The following is a 12,622-nucleotide window of genomic DNA, read 5'->3' as shown; positions in this document are numbered from 1 at the left end:
TCGTGGACGTGACTTGGCACGAGATTCAGACCTGCCCACAGACTGATTACGGGGATTCAGCATCCGTTGGTTCACCACATTCTTCTTCTCCTCCACCTCGAGCTTCTCACCAGTAAGGTCAGCTACAACTGGATCTTTGGCCTTTACAAATTTCACCACTTTAGTGACATTTCCAGATGAACTACTTCCTCCGGTATATCCCAATCCGGATTTGTCTGAAAAGCTCTTTTGAGATGATATAACATCATCTAGCTTCTTGGTGGTGACCCTCTCTATTTTAGCATTCGCTTGCACAACCTCATTCTCAAGAAATCTCACTTTTGTGTAAGTTTCGGACAACTCACCATTCAGTGTTTCTATCTCACATTTGGCCTCCCTATATCGAATTAGGAGACTTTTGTAGTCCTCCTCAGCCTTCTTCATTTTTCTCACAGCAGCCTTGGCCACCCTTGTGTACTCACCCGACTTCTCCAAGAGTGAGTTATAATTCTCTTGAAGATTTGTTGTGCTTTCATCTTCTTCAGCATCTGATTCTTCAACAATTCCTAGTGATTCATCATCACTATGTTCTCCAAGGTCTCGTACAAGCAGATTCAACTCGTCCGAAGACTCAACATGAGCAATAGTCATAAAAGCTGAATAGTTCCCCTCTCCATCATAGCTCTCTTCAGATTCTGAGTCAGACGAATCCGAGTCACTCAAGGTCGTGGCATACACTTTGTCTTTCGATTTCAAATAATTCGGACATTCCTTCTTAAAGTGTCCATGCCCGTTACATTCAAAACAAGTGACACCTTGTGTGGGTTGGGATTCTTTTCCATCTTTCTTTTTGAAATCCCTCTGCTCCCTTCCAGAACTTTGGAATTTTCTTTTATCATCAAATTTGCCATTATTTTTGAATTTCAAAAACTTTCTGAAATTTTTGACAAGGTAGGCTACATCTTTGTCAACCACATCTTCTCCCGATGAGTCTTGATCTTTCACCTTCTCATTAATGGTCTTTAGAGCAAGGGATTTACTCTTCCGTTGATTGGGCAGCGACATCTCATAAGTCTGCAGAGAACCAACCAGCTCCTGTACTTTGATGTCGTCAAGATCCTTGCTCTCTTCAATGGCTGTCACTTTAGAACGAAAACTTTCCGGCAATGATCGAAGGATCTTCCTTACAATCTTTGAGTCCTCCGTTTTCTCCCCCAAGTTGAACTTACTGACAACCACCTCATTTAGCTTCCCATAGAAAGAGTCAAAAGACTCATCCTCACTCATTTTGAGCTCCTCAAACCGAGTGGTCAACATTTGTAACTTGGTGTCTTTCACTTTCTTCGTGCCTTCATAAGTGGTTTCCAGAATCTCCCATGCTTCTTTGGCAATGGTAATGTGAGAAATCCTGTGAAATTCATCTGGAGACACACCACAGAAAATAGCATTGAGTGCTTTACTGTTAGCATTAGATGCAGCAAGTGCTGCCTTATCCCATGTGGATTTGGCTGCCTCAGGTTTGGTCCAACCAATCTCAACAGCATCCCAAACGGATTCATCAATAGAATACAGAAAAGCTCTCATACGAACCTTCCAAAAAGCATAATTACTACCATCAAAATATGGAGGTGCATTTAGGGATTGAGACCTATCCATTTCAAAAGGGAGTCAAGGATCACACAATGGTAATGAAACCAATAGCAGTATACCCGCTCTGATACCAATTGAAAGTTCAAAAACGTGTACAAAACACCTTTGAACGTTTAGACCCCCAAAATACAACTTAACCAGTTCAAGCAATATGTCAAACAACTAGTGTGCGGAAACTTAACACATGCTATAATATGAAATTGGTTATAAACTATCTAAGCCATAACAAAATAAAATCCACATCAGATAAATAAAAGGCAAAGATAGAGAGGAAGGAAGATGCAAACACAAAGACAACACGTGATGTGTTATCGAAGAGGAAACCGAAGTCCTCAGCGAAAAACCTCTCCGCCGCCCTCCAAGCGGTAATCAATCCACTAGAAAATACAGTTGGGATACAAGGACAACAATAGACCCTCCAAGCCTAATCTACCCAGTGCACCTAAGCCCTCCAAGCTTCTTGCTCCAACGAGGTTGCGCCAAACCTTTTTCTTTTCTAGCTTCCCGGATTTCGCTACTAGACCGTAGCATCAACCAATGAAGATTGGCTCCTTCCTAACTGCTTCCCAGAAACCCAAACAACTGTCTCACAGTGATAATGATGGTGAGAACCAGGTTTGGTATAATGCCTCTCAAGGATTTGACAATGGAGAGGAAGAGAGTAGGGGAATTTGAAGAGACTCTAAGGTAGAGATTGTGGGTGAAACAATCTGGTTTTTCTTTAGGGTTTCTCTCTCAAAATTTTCTCTGGAAGCTCTCTTTCAATCGTGGGTAAAAGGGGTATTTATACTGGAGTGGGAGAGGAATGTGAAACGTCAGGTTTTACAAAACAGGGGTGGCTCGCGGCTTGACCTCGCGGCTTGACCAAGTCGCAAGATCCAGTCGCGAGTTAACCGTATGGCCAGTTGTCCTGTTTTGTCCTGTAGTGCTCCAGCTAGCATAACTGTTCATCTTCCAACATGCTTGGCACGTGTGCAGCTTTTGGCGGCTTGCACCCGCGAGTCCCAGCCGCGAGTCTCTGTTTTCTTACACACTCTTGAGCATTCTTCACTCTATCTCACTCACTACCCTTACAACAAACCCACCTAAGTATAGGGTTACTAAATGCTGAATTACAAGCAAATTTGGCACGGAATAAAGCCAATTAGATGGTTGAATAAATTCAACCTTACAAATGTAATAAGGTTGCTTATTCACTTGCTAAAAGAGTAATATTTTCATCCTCTTTGTCCGTTTGGATGGAAGATGTTTTACTAGACCTTTTAATGGTAATTTAGGCCAATTTAAATAGCCTCCCTTAATAATATGTACTAATTTGTTTTTCAAAAAAAAGAAAAAGAAAAAAGTAATAGGTTAATAAATATATTTACCAAAAATTTTAGGTAGATAGTCAATAGAATGCATAATCATGATTGGTCACTCAACTAAAAAAGAAAAGAAAATGGTTCTCCTCTTCAAAAAGAAAATGGTTCTCAGACATCATCAATTTCCAAAAAACTTATGTCAAAGACATATGGCACTAGATTATCGGAACCAGACGCTACCTTAAAGCCTAAAAGGTCTATTTATCCTCGGATTCTGCACTTAGGATAGGATAACTGGAATTCAATGCCTTTTCTTTATCCAGTTGGAGCACAATAATGAGGCATATGCTGCTGCCTTCATCAATGTCACACGATTTACTGCATTCTCTACCTACGACTCGTGAATGCAAAAGTCATGATGCTCCGCGACATGACTAAACTGTGAGACCTAATATTTTGTTCCAACTAACCATAAAAAGGTTGGTCTCCACGAAGTTTGCTTACCAAGTATAGAGGCTTACTTAACTCTTTCTTTCTTTTTTTTCTTTTTTTCTTTTTTTTTTAAGAGATTGTTTTAGTCTATGATGTCATGTCCGTTTCTAATTATTACTTTTTATTATCAAAACAAAACACTAAAAACCATGACACTATTTGATTTTTGGTTGTTTTCAATATATGCAAAAATTGAACCATATATTTCTTATTCGATAACAAAAGATTTTACTAATTGAACTAATTAGAGCCTATATGAACTTACTTAACTTTTTCGTTGAGAATAAGAGGCTTACTTTACTTGTACAATACAAACATAAAAAGTGTAGTAGTCAAAAGTTTTGGATAGCAATTGTTAGAGATATATATTAGACATATTAGCCCAATGTAATAGGCCCAAGCCCATTCCTGCTTGTACTAGTAGTCTAGGGTTTAGTCGCCTATATATACTCATGTTAGGGTTCATTGTAACATAGGAGGTTATTGTACTACACTCTCATACAATAAAGATGTAGCCCTTAAGGGATTCCTCCATGGATGTAGGCCGTAAGGCTGAACCACGTAACCCTCGTGTTCTCAGTGTTCCTCCTCTATGCTTCCTCTTCCGCATCTACTCTAGCATATTCAACATGGTATAACACATCTCTATGCTAATATTCAACATGGTATCAGAGCCAAACTTCATTCTTGGCATCAAACAAATATCTCTACACAACAAAGAAGATTCTCATGTGCACACCACCATCATAAGTCATACATGCTTGTCAGTTGGATCTAGATTCCACAGCATCTTGCAGCCGCCACGGCTCACTGCTGTGTCCAAGATCCACAAACTCAAGCAAACCGTGACTTAACTTATCAGATCTACGCAAATCCAAGCCTCGCCTGACGAAACCAACCACAGACGTGTTCCAAGATATCTCGCAACCAAAACCCAGAAATCCGGTCACCCAAAGCCTTGCCACGCGCCTCCACACGCCGCAGAAGCCTCCGAAAAATTCCCACACTCCGTCTCAGATTCATCACTTTCAGATCGTCTTCTTGGTACACGCGCCACCATGCAAGCCTCCTCGTCCACCGATCTACTTGGCCTGAGAATCTGGCGGTCATACAAAGCTGCACGCGCCACCACGCGCCACCAAGGTTTCTAGTTGTTCCTTCACGCGCCAGTGAACAGTGAACGCTTCTGCCACGCGCCGACAATTCTGCTGATGTCATCTGACGTCATATGATGACGTCATTAATCCACGTCAGCAGCCACGCAAGCACAGCCACGCAAGCACGTCCACGTCAGCCCTAGTCCACGTCAGCGACACGTCATCAGCCACGTCAGCAGTGTCGTCTCATCAGCACCACGTCACCTAGCTGACCGTTGACCGGACCGACCCGACCCGGACCACCCGGATCTGACCCGTGAGCACTTTGACTGTTGACTTTGACTCTGGACCAGTTGACTTTGACTTTTTGTGTTGACTTTTGACCAAAAGTCAAAATTTTCAAAAGGGCCTATCTTGCTCAGTTTTTCGCGTAGATTCCGATTTTGGCCTCCATTTCTTCATTTGAAGCTCCGAAATTGGACAATTGGCACATTCTTCATTGTGGTTTCTTCAAAGGCATTCTACAAGGCATCTCCAAGTGATCTTCTCATACTTATCCAACCTCAAGTCTTCATCGAGCTTCCGCCTTGAGTTTGAGGGAGGGTGTTAGAGATATATATTAGACATATTAGCCCAATGTAATAGGCCCAAGCCCATTCCTGCTTGTACTAGTAGTCTAGGGTTTAGTCGCCTATATATACTCATGTTAAGGTTCATTGTAACATAGGAGGTTATTGTACTACACTCTCATACAATAAAGATGTAGCCCTTAAGGGATTCCTCCGTGGATGTAGGCCGTAAGGCTGAACCACGTAACCCTCGTGTTCTCAGTGTTCCTCCTCTATGCTTCCTCTTCCGCATCTACTCTAGCATATTCAACATGGTATAACACATCTCTATGCTAATATTCAACAGCAATATTGGACATCTCCTTATATGAGTTGGTATCTCATGTGCCAGGCGCATGAGAGATTTTTCCCTCTTTCTATATACTTATTCTTGAGTATATAATATAATTCAAAATTGGGAGACTTTTTAATTGAATACGTCCTGTTTGGTTGGAGTAAAATACATGAGCTCACATTCATCAAAATATGACACTAGATCGCAAATGTGCAAGTAATTTTTAGATAGATAAATTGTTAACCTCTAGATAATCAAAATATGACATAGTCTTGTGCTAAGTGCACAATAATCTGCCCATATTTGGCTTCATTTGTTTTACCATACATTAACGCAATTCACAGTAATGACTTGCATGGAGCGCAATGAGCAAAAAAAAAAAAAAAAACTCAAAAAATGGGTCATTCTCAGGATAAACAGTGATACTCATATTGCCTAATGTGATAATTTGGCTCTTAGCTACAAATACAATTGCTGAAATTTTCCAATTAAAGATGAAATGATGCTGACAGACACAGTGGATTCTATTTCTATCAACTATCATAGAGAAAGCAAACCTCTATTGACCATAGACATAGCATTATCTTTTTGAGCCGAACCTTATTCATAGGATTGTTGTCTCCATTTTGTGTGTATCCTGTGCAAGCACAGACACTCAATAGTGGAAAAAAAGAAAGATAGATGTAATTATCAATTTGAAAGTTTGGATTGCCCAGGTCCAGTGCGCTACTCATAAAAACAAATTCCACGCGGATACCAAGCCAAAAAGAAATACAGAGAGATTTGCCGACGGTGAGTATTTCATTTTCATTGGTCAACATTTGGATAGGCCATTGAGAGCCGACAACCTTTTCCACACCACTTGGATGACTTATATCTAGGCATTATCGTATTTAATGTACAAAACTTTTTTTTTTTTTAATATATAGGTAATGTACAAAACTATTATTTCTATAAAATCTAAGAGAAGTGAACTATTTTTATTTTTATTTTTTTGATAGTTACAATCGGGGGACTTGACATCTAGTGATTTTTTTAGAGAAGTTGATTCTCAAACTTGAACACGCAACTTATTTGTTTTTTTGGCAAAATGCTTTGTATTTGTTGCAATTCTAATTGCACAGTTGTTCTAGAGAAATCTTTCACCCAATTTCCTTGAGAATCTTAAATTAGCTCACCAACTCTTGCTGGACCCAGGTTTTCAAGTGATGATCCATCTTTAATATCTTTAAGCATGAACCATCTTTCATTCGGCCTTAATCACTTATATGAATATCGATCATTTGTTCTGCCATTCAAAGGTTTGATGAAATAATAATAGAACTATACTCTATTACCCTTCTGAAACAAATTTCAGGTTGATTGCAATGATTCCTGAATGGAAAATAAATTCCAAATCCCCATATAAAAAATACTGGCCAGGGAAAAGAAAATGATGATTAAGTTTCGTGAAGACCGAATGGACTAAAATGGACCGAATAGGCCAAAGTAGACTGAAGTAGATTGAAGTGGACCGAATTAGACCGAAATGGACTGAAGTAGACCTAAATGGACCGAATTAGACCAAAATGGACTTTCATAAACAACTCTGCCACAGATAACTGCTTATAGCGTCTACAGGTTTTTCTCTTTGAATTATCTCTCTTTATGTTTTGATGGAATGGTTTTTTTTTTTTTTGGGTATTAATAATATGTGTGCTCATGTCAATGTACAAGGACAATAAGTACATTGCTTCTATCATATTAACAAACACATAGGCCAACTCAAGGCCTAGGCCTTTGGGCCCGTTACAATATAGTCCTACCACTTTTATAAAGAGGCTCCATCTCCATTATTATAAAAGAAAAGGACCCAAATTGGGTGGAATGTACGCTTAGACAGGATCAGAAAAATCTTATAATACTGCACTCTTGAAGGACATGAACAATGGACTCCATGTAGTCAAAATCCCTTCAACTTAGTACTTCCCAAATGACAGCTGAACCAATGTTAAATTCTTTTTTTTTGCTTTCTCTTCTCTCTCTTTGAATCATTCAACATCTTTAACAGAAACAAAGCCTAACCTAATTCTTTGGTAAACGTTGGCGTTTGACTAATACAGAAGGATTGGAAGAAGCAAACTAATCAACACTGTCCTTAGCGAAGGTTGACAGATTAAGGGAAAAAACTTTCAAATGTTGTTCAACTCAGGGAAGCAGTCATAATATTACAGCTTCTATATCTTGATTAAGAACTTGGTAGGACTAGGAGCTTGAGGTCATTAAATAATGTTTTTCTGAGGGGTCCAAGGAAGACCAGTTGTCACCTCAGAAGTTAACATGTAACATTGCTGATTATCTAATAGAAGACAAGCTTTCCAGTTTTGCAAGCAGTCCATTGTTAATCATCTACCGCGAATTAAGTTGATTATCACTTCCCTCTTTTTCTTTCGACTTTTACACCATCATCCCTCTCCCTGAATCCCACAAATAAGTTTTTTACTTCCTAACTGATAATCACATGGGCATGCACATACACAAAGGGCATTTAATCAGTTCTTCCTGTTTTTCTATGTAATAAGGTAATCGCATTGGAATACAAGCCTAGTGTTAATAGCTCTTGGTTCTTGTTCAACTTACCAAATTTGACCTAATTTTTGGCGTAAAAATTATTGTTTGAAGTATAAGACCACACAACCCATGAACAGGAAGTTTTTGTTTGGTGGTTTTCATCACTCATATCTCAATTTCAATTACTCATCACTCAAAGATTGTATGCCCCACCGATTGTATGCCCCACCAACGCAAGTATTGTTTGGGTTGATTCTCTTCACTCAAAAATATTGAGAATAAGTGTGTTTTTTGGCATGACTTAATTTTGCTAACTTATTTTACTATTTAGCTTATTTTTACTACTATTTATGGGTCTCACTGCATTTTTTAGTACTATTCATAAGTCCCATTGTACTATTTCAGCTAACTTTTACATTTTATCTACAGTACTTTCAACAAAAAACTTTCAGTTTCAACAAAATAATCGGATCTCAAACAGACCCTAAATAATGAGAAATGAGAACAATTTTTTGATGTTTTTTAGATTTTGAGTTATGAGTTAAGTGACATTTTGGTGATAACATATTATGTGATGTGTAGGACCTATTACACAGACTTGTTAAACTCAAAGTCAGACCAACTGATCTTTCTTCTTTTCTCTTTCTTTTTTCTCCGGGGCCATGTTTTCCCTTCAGCTTCTTCTTTCTTTCTTCTTCACACCTATATCCTCTCCAGCTTCTTCTTTCTTTATTTTATTTAGCTATGATTTTCAGAATAAATAAGTTATAATTAATGGGTTTATAAAAGTTATTGAGAATGGAAGAGCAGTGAGTTTTTCTGGATTCTTAGTCTTTGATGGGTTTATTTAGCATGGGATTTTTAGTTTCACTAATAGTTGTAATTTATGGGCTTTTATGGGTTATTGATACTAGAACTGCAGTGGGTTCTTTTACGAATTTGTCTCTTATTTGGCCTGGGCTGTGAGTGTGTTTTTGGTAAAGTCAGCTTTGTGGGTTTTGGCTTAACCGAAGAAAGAATTTGCACAAAGACTTTGTAATGTAAGAAGCAGTTAGTTTATTTTGATATTGTGGCATAAGAAATCTGCTTAACATTTGTTTCAAGAGAGAGAGTCACTATCACCTAAGGTCCATCCGAGCTTCTTCTGCCTCCGTCTTTCTTTCTTCTAAGGAGCTTCTTCAGTGCCTGTCTTTTCTTCTTACTTTCACAAGAGTTCTTAAGACTAGTGGGCTCCACTTTTTTGAGTTAAAGTCGCTTTTTTAACTGAAAACTAAGCCAAGTTTTGATGCTAAACACAAAAGGGGAGTGAGTTAAGAGAAAATAGGGAATTAGAATATGAGATATAAGTTAGAGGTTTGAGTGATGAAACTTGGGATATAAGAACTGAGATATGAGTAAGTAGTGAACCAAGCAGATCACTTTAAAACACAATATGCAAGTTCAGGTTGTAGATAACAGGAAAAAATAAATAAAAATACAGATTAATACCGAAACTGACTGCCTTATGAGCATTTTACAGGGGCATGCTTAAAAATATTAAAGCCCCACTATACTAATGGTAAACCCCCCGCCCTCCTCTTCAACTCTCTCTCTCTCTCCATAAACAAAACCCTACAATCAAGGAGTAAAACATTAAACTAGAAAAGCATGGAAACCCAATTTATCAAACTACCTCCTCCAGTATCCTATCACAAGTTTCTGGAAATCCCTTTTGCAGCAAACAAGGTATGAAAAGTGCTATCAGCAGAGGATTTTTTCTTAGACAGGTACTAAAATCATCCTTGCTGATCTCCCCATCACTATCAGAATCAAATAAATTAAACAGCTCACGGACCTGCAAGTAACCAGAATGACCAAGATTTGATCATGTTACAATTTACGAATGACATGGCCAGAACAATTTTTTTATGTAGACAATGACAACAGACTTCTCTTAAAAGATATTTACAAGACATGGGTACCATTACCCAAACAAAGGCCAATTATATGGATAGATGGAAGCATTACTCACCTCATCTGAATTCAAGTCTGGGATTGCAGGTCTGATCAAATTTTCCAACTGATCCAAAAACATTTAGAAATTGAGACTGTGCAAGTCAGAATACAACTAAGCATATGTACAAGGGAGAAAATGAGAAAGCAAAAGGAGGGAAAGAGAAATATACTTCATGTTCTAATATGTAATTATTTCCTCCAGACTTGCATTCGGCAAAGGCTAATTCACAAGCTTGCCTGAATAATGGCAGCTTCATGACATGTGCTGATCCAAATAAGAACTGCAAGGAACCGATAAGAGAATCACATAAAGTTGAACACCATGACAAGAAGCACAAGTGAGCAAAATTTTGAGATACAAGAGATTTTGAACCAAGAAATGAAATGAGGGGAAAAATATACATCTCATGTTTAAACTCAGGGACAGCTGTAGTAATTAATTATATATGCACTAGTGGGATAATAAGTAACTAAGTAATATATCTCAATCTTTTGAATCTAGCCCTGAAAATGAAAATAGGATCATTTTTATTTTTTTGTGCATGTGTGAACAAATTTTTAGAGAGAGAGAGAGAGTGCTGGGGAGAGTTGGTAGGATTACCTGCTTGAATGTGATTGTTCCACTCTTCTCCACATCAATGAATGAAAATATCTGTAATCCAATATAATTTTCTTAATTCAAGGGAGATGGAAAATAGAAATAATTTTATTAACGTAAGGATACATTTGTGGAAAAGGGTTCTTCTAGCTGACCCCAATCGGATGCTTGAAGGCTTGTGTTGAGTTGAGTTGTACATGGACCAGTATTGACAAAAGCACACACTTACACATGCTTAAAGCTCAAAGTCCCAAGGTCTAGACACTTGGCTTGCCAAAGCAAAGCTCATTTAATGAAGCATGTCTCAAGCATGGTTTTCTAATGCTTTTTGAAGAAGCACAAAGCACAGCTAGGCGCACTTTTTTATTTATTTGCTTTAAAATATATATGAATCATTAAATTTAACTGCTTAAACTTGAAGGAAATGACATGAACTGGTGATTTATTATACAAATGCTACTCTTAAGGTGCTGCACTACACAGACAATTTTTCGTTTACATATCAGATTGATCTGGTACTGAATGTTAAGCAACATGTTCATAAAATGAGTGTCACTGAAATGAGATGCTAAAATGGATAAATGGAAATACATAGACACGATTCGAAATGAGGAAATTAGCTTAAGATAGGGGTGGCCCCTATTGACGAAAAGATAAGGGAGAGTCGCTTGAGATGATTTGGTCATGTGCAGAGGAAAGTACTTATGTACCATTGAATAAGTGAGTCAATTTGAGTTGAGTGTACAAAAAAGGTAGAAGAAGACCTAAAATAACATTATTAGAATTAGTAAAAATGGACATGTCTATTAAGAAGGTAACAAAAAGTATGATTTCACATAGAATAGCATAGAGGAAAAGAATATGGCTGACCCTGATTAATATATTGAGGATCTATATATAACTCCAAAATTTTGGAACAAAGGCTTAGCTACTGTTGCATATCAAAATTTATTGATCCTCTCCTTTGAAAATTCTCTTATAAGTGACCAACAGAACAGTTGTGAAGTTTATTGACCCTCTCCATTGAAAGATTGACCAGTATTAGAAATCAAATTGTAAGAGATAAAGAAAATAAATTTGTAGTACAACATGAACTAAATGCATCAATCCACATAAAGGCATTCGTCTAGATCTAAACATTACTATGTTCTTATCCAAAAAAGAAACATTACTATGTTACAAAAATGAGAAAATCATTTGGGTAACTAACCTCTTCAGAAAGAGTACAAGCTTTGAGTCTTAGAACCTTCAAGAAGTCATGGAATTTGACACAACCACTGCAAACAGGATAAAATAATGAGAATCTAATGGGTTTTCTGAAAATAGAAAATCAGATTTTTCTTGCATTTGAAATGTCATGATTGGTGCTTAATTACAGCGGTAAGTACGCATCTTCTGAGTTGTAACATTTCATAACAGTTAACAATGCATGCTAATGAAAGAATTACCCTGTCAAATGCAAAGTCAGTAAATAAATTTCCTAACTTACCCAAGTTAATAACATTGTTTCGCTAGAATTTAAATTAATGAGGGTAGTTTTGGAAATTTGTACATTTTTAACTAAAAGACAATGCAAAAAATGATGTTCCCCTAAAAAGTTCAGACTTTCTAAACAAGGGCAACAATATCGGACAGAGGTAGTACCGTGTAGTATACCATAATAAGCAATGTAGATGTAAGATTAACTCCCAGTAGTTGGGATGATTACAAATGACTCTTGCTTTTGCAAACCATTACCAAACCTACCTATGGTTTGGAGTAAAGTGAAATTGTCATACTATCCACCCCATTAACGAATTCTCTGAGACTGACACGTACATGTTGCATGGAACACTAAATTTAACCTTAAGTTGGACCTGAATGGGGCTGAAAAATTCGTGAAAGTGGTAGCAGAATAGTTTTATTCCTGGATTTGGAAACAGAACAAGTTTGTTCCCACTTATTATAAGGATTTACTGAGGGCTAAATTTTATGTTTTATGGGTGTGCAAAGAATTCATCATAATAGCTTAAAGACACAAAAAATAAAAAATAAAAATCATAAGATTCAATATC

General features: G+C 37.5%; 1 protein-coding gene across 2 annotated transcripts in view; it reads right to left on the bottom strand.

Moving 5' to 3' along the window:
* LOC126697041 (lysophospholipid acyltransferase LPEAT2) overlaps positions 1-12,622 on the bottom strand; it is a 37,762-nt gene that overhangs the window by 19,817 nt on the left and 5,323 nt on the right. Inside the window, exons 10-14 of one of the 2 annotated variants that reach the window (XM_050393849.1) lie at positions 11,779-11,845; positions 10,572-10,622; positions 10,141-10,251; positions 9,987-10,034; positions 9,367-9,809 (exon numbers count right to left, since the gene is read on the bottom strand). In XM_050393849.1, the coding sequence (XP_050249806.1) occupies positions 9,639-9,809; positions 9,987-10,034; positions 10,141-10,251; positions 10,572-10,622; positions 11,779-11,845 (448 nt within the window). In that variant the 3' untranslated portion in view covers positions 9,367-9,638. Of the gene's footprint in view, positions 1-9,366; positions 9,810-9,986; positions 10,035-10,140; positions 10,252-10,571; positions 10,623-11,778; positions 11,846-12,622 lie in introns of those variants that run through there. The other variant, XM_050393850.1, reaches the window with a different exon arrangement.

The sequence above is a fragment of the Quercus robur genome, chromosome 8, assembly GCF_932294415.1.
Source record: "Quercus robur chromosome 8, dhQueRobu3.1, whole genome shotgun sequence".
Taxonomy (NCBI): Eukaryota; Viridiplantae; Streptophyta; class Magnoliopsida; order Fagales; family Fagaceae; genus Quercus; species Quercus robur.
This window is presented reverse-complemented; position numbering and strand designations above follow the sequence as displayed.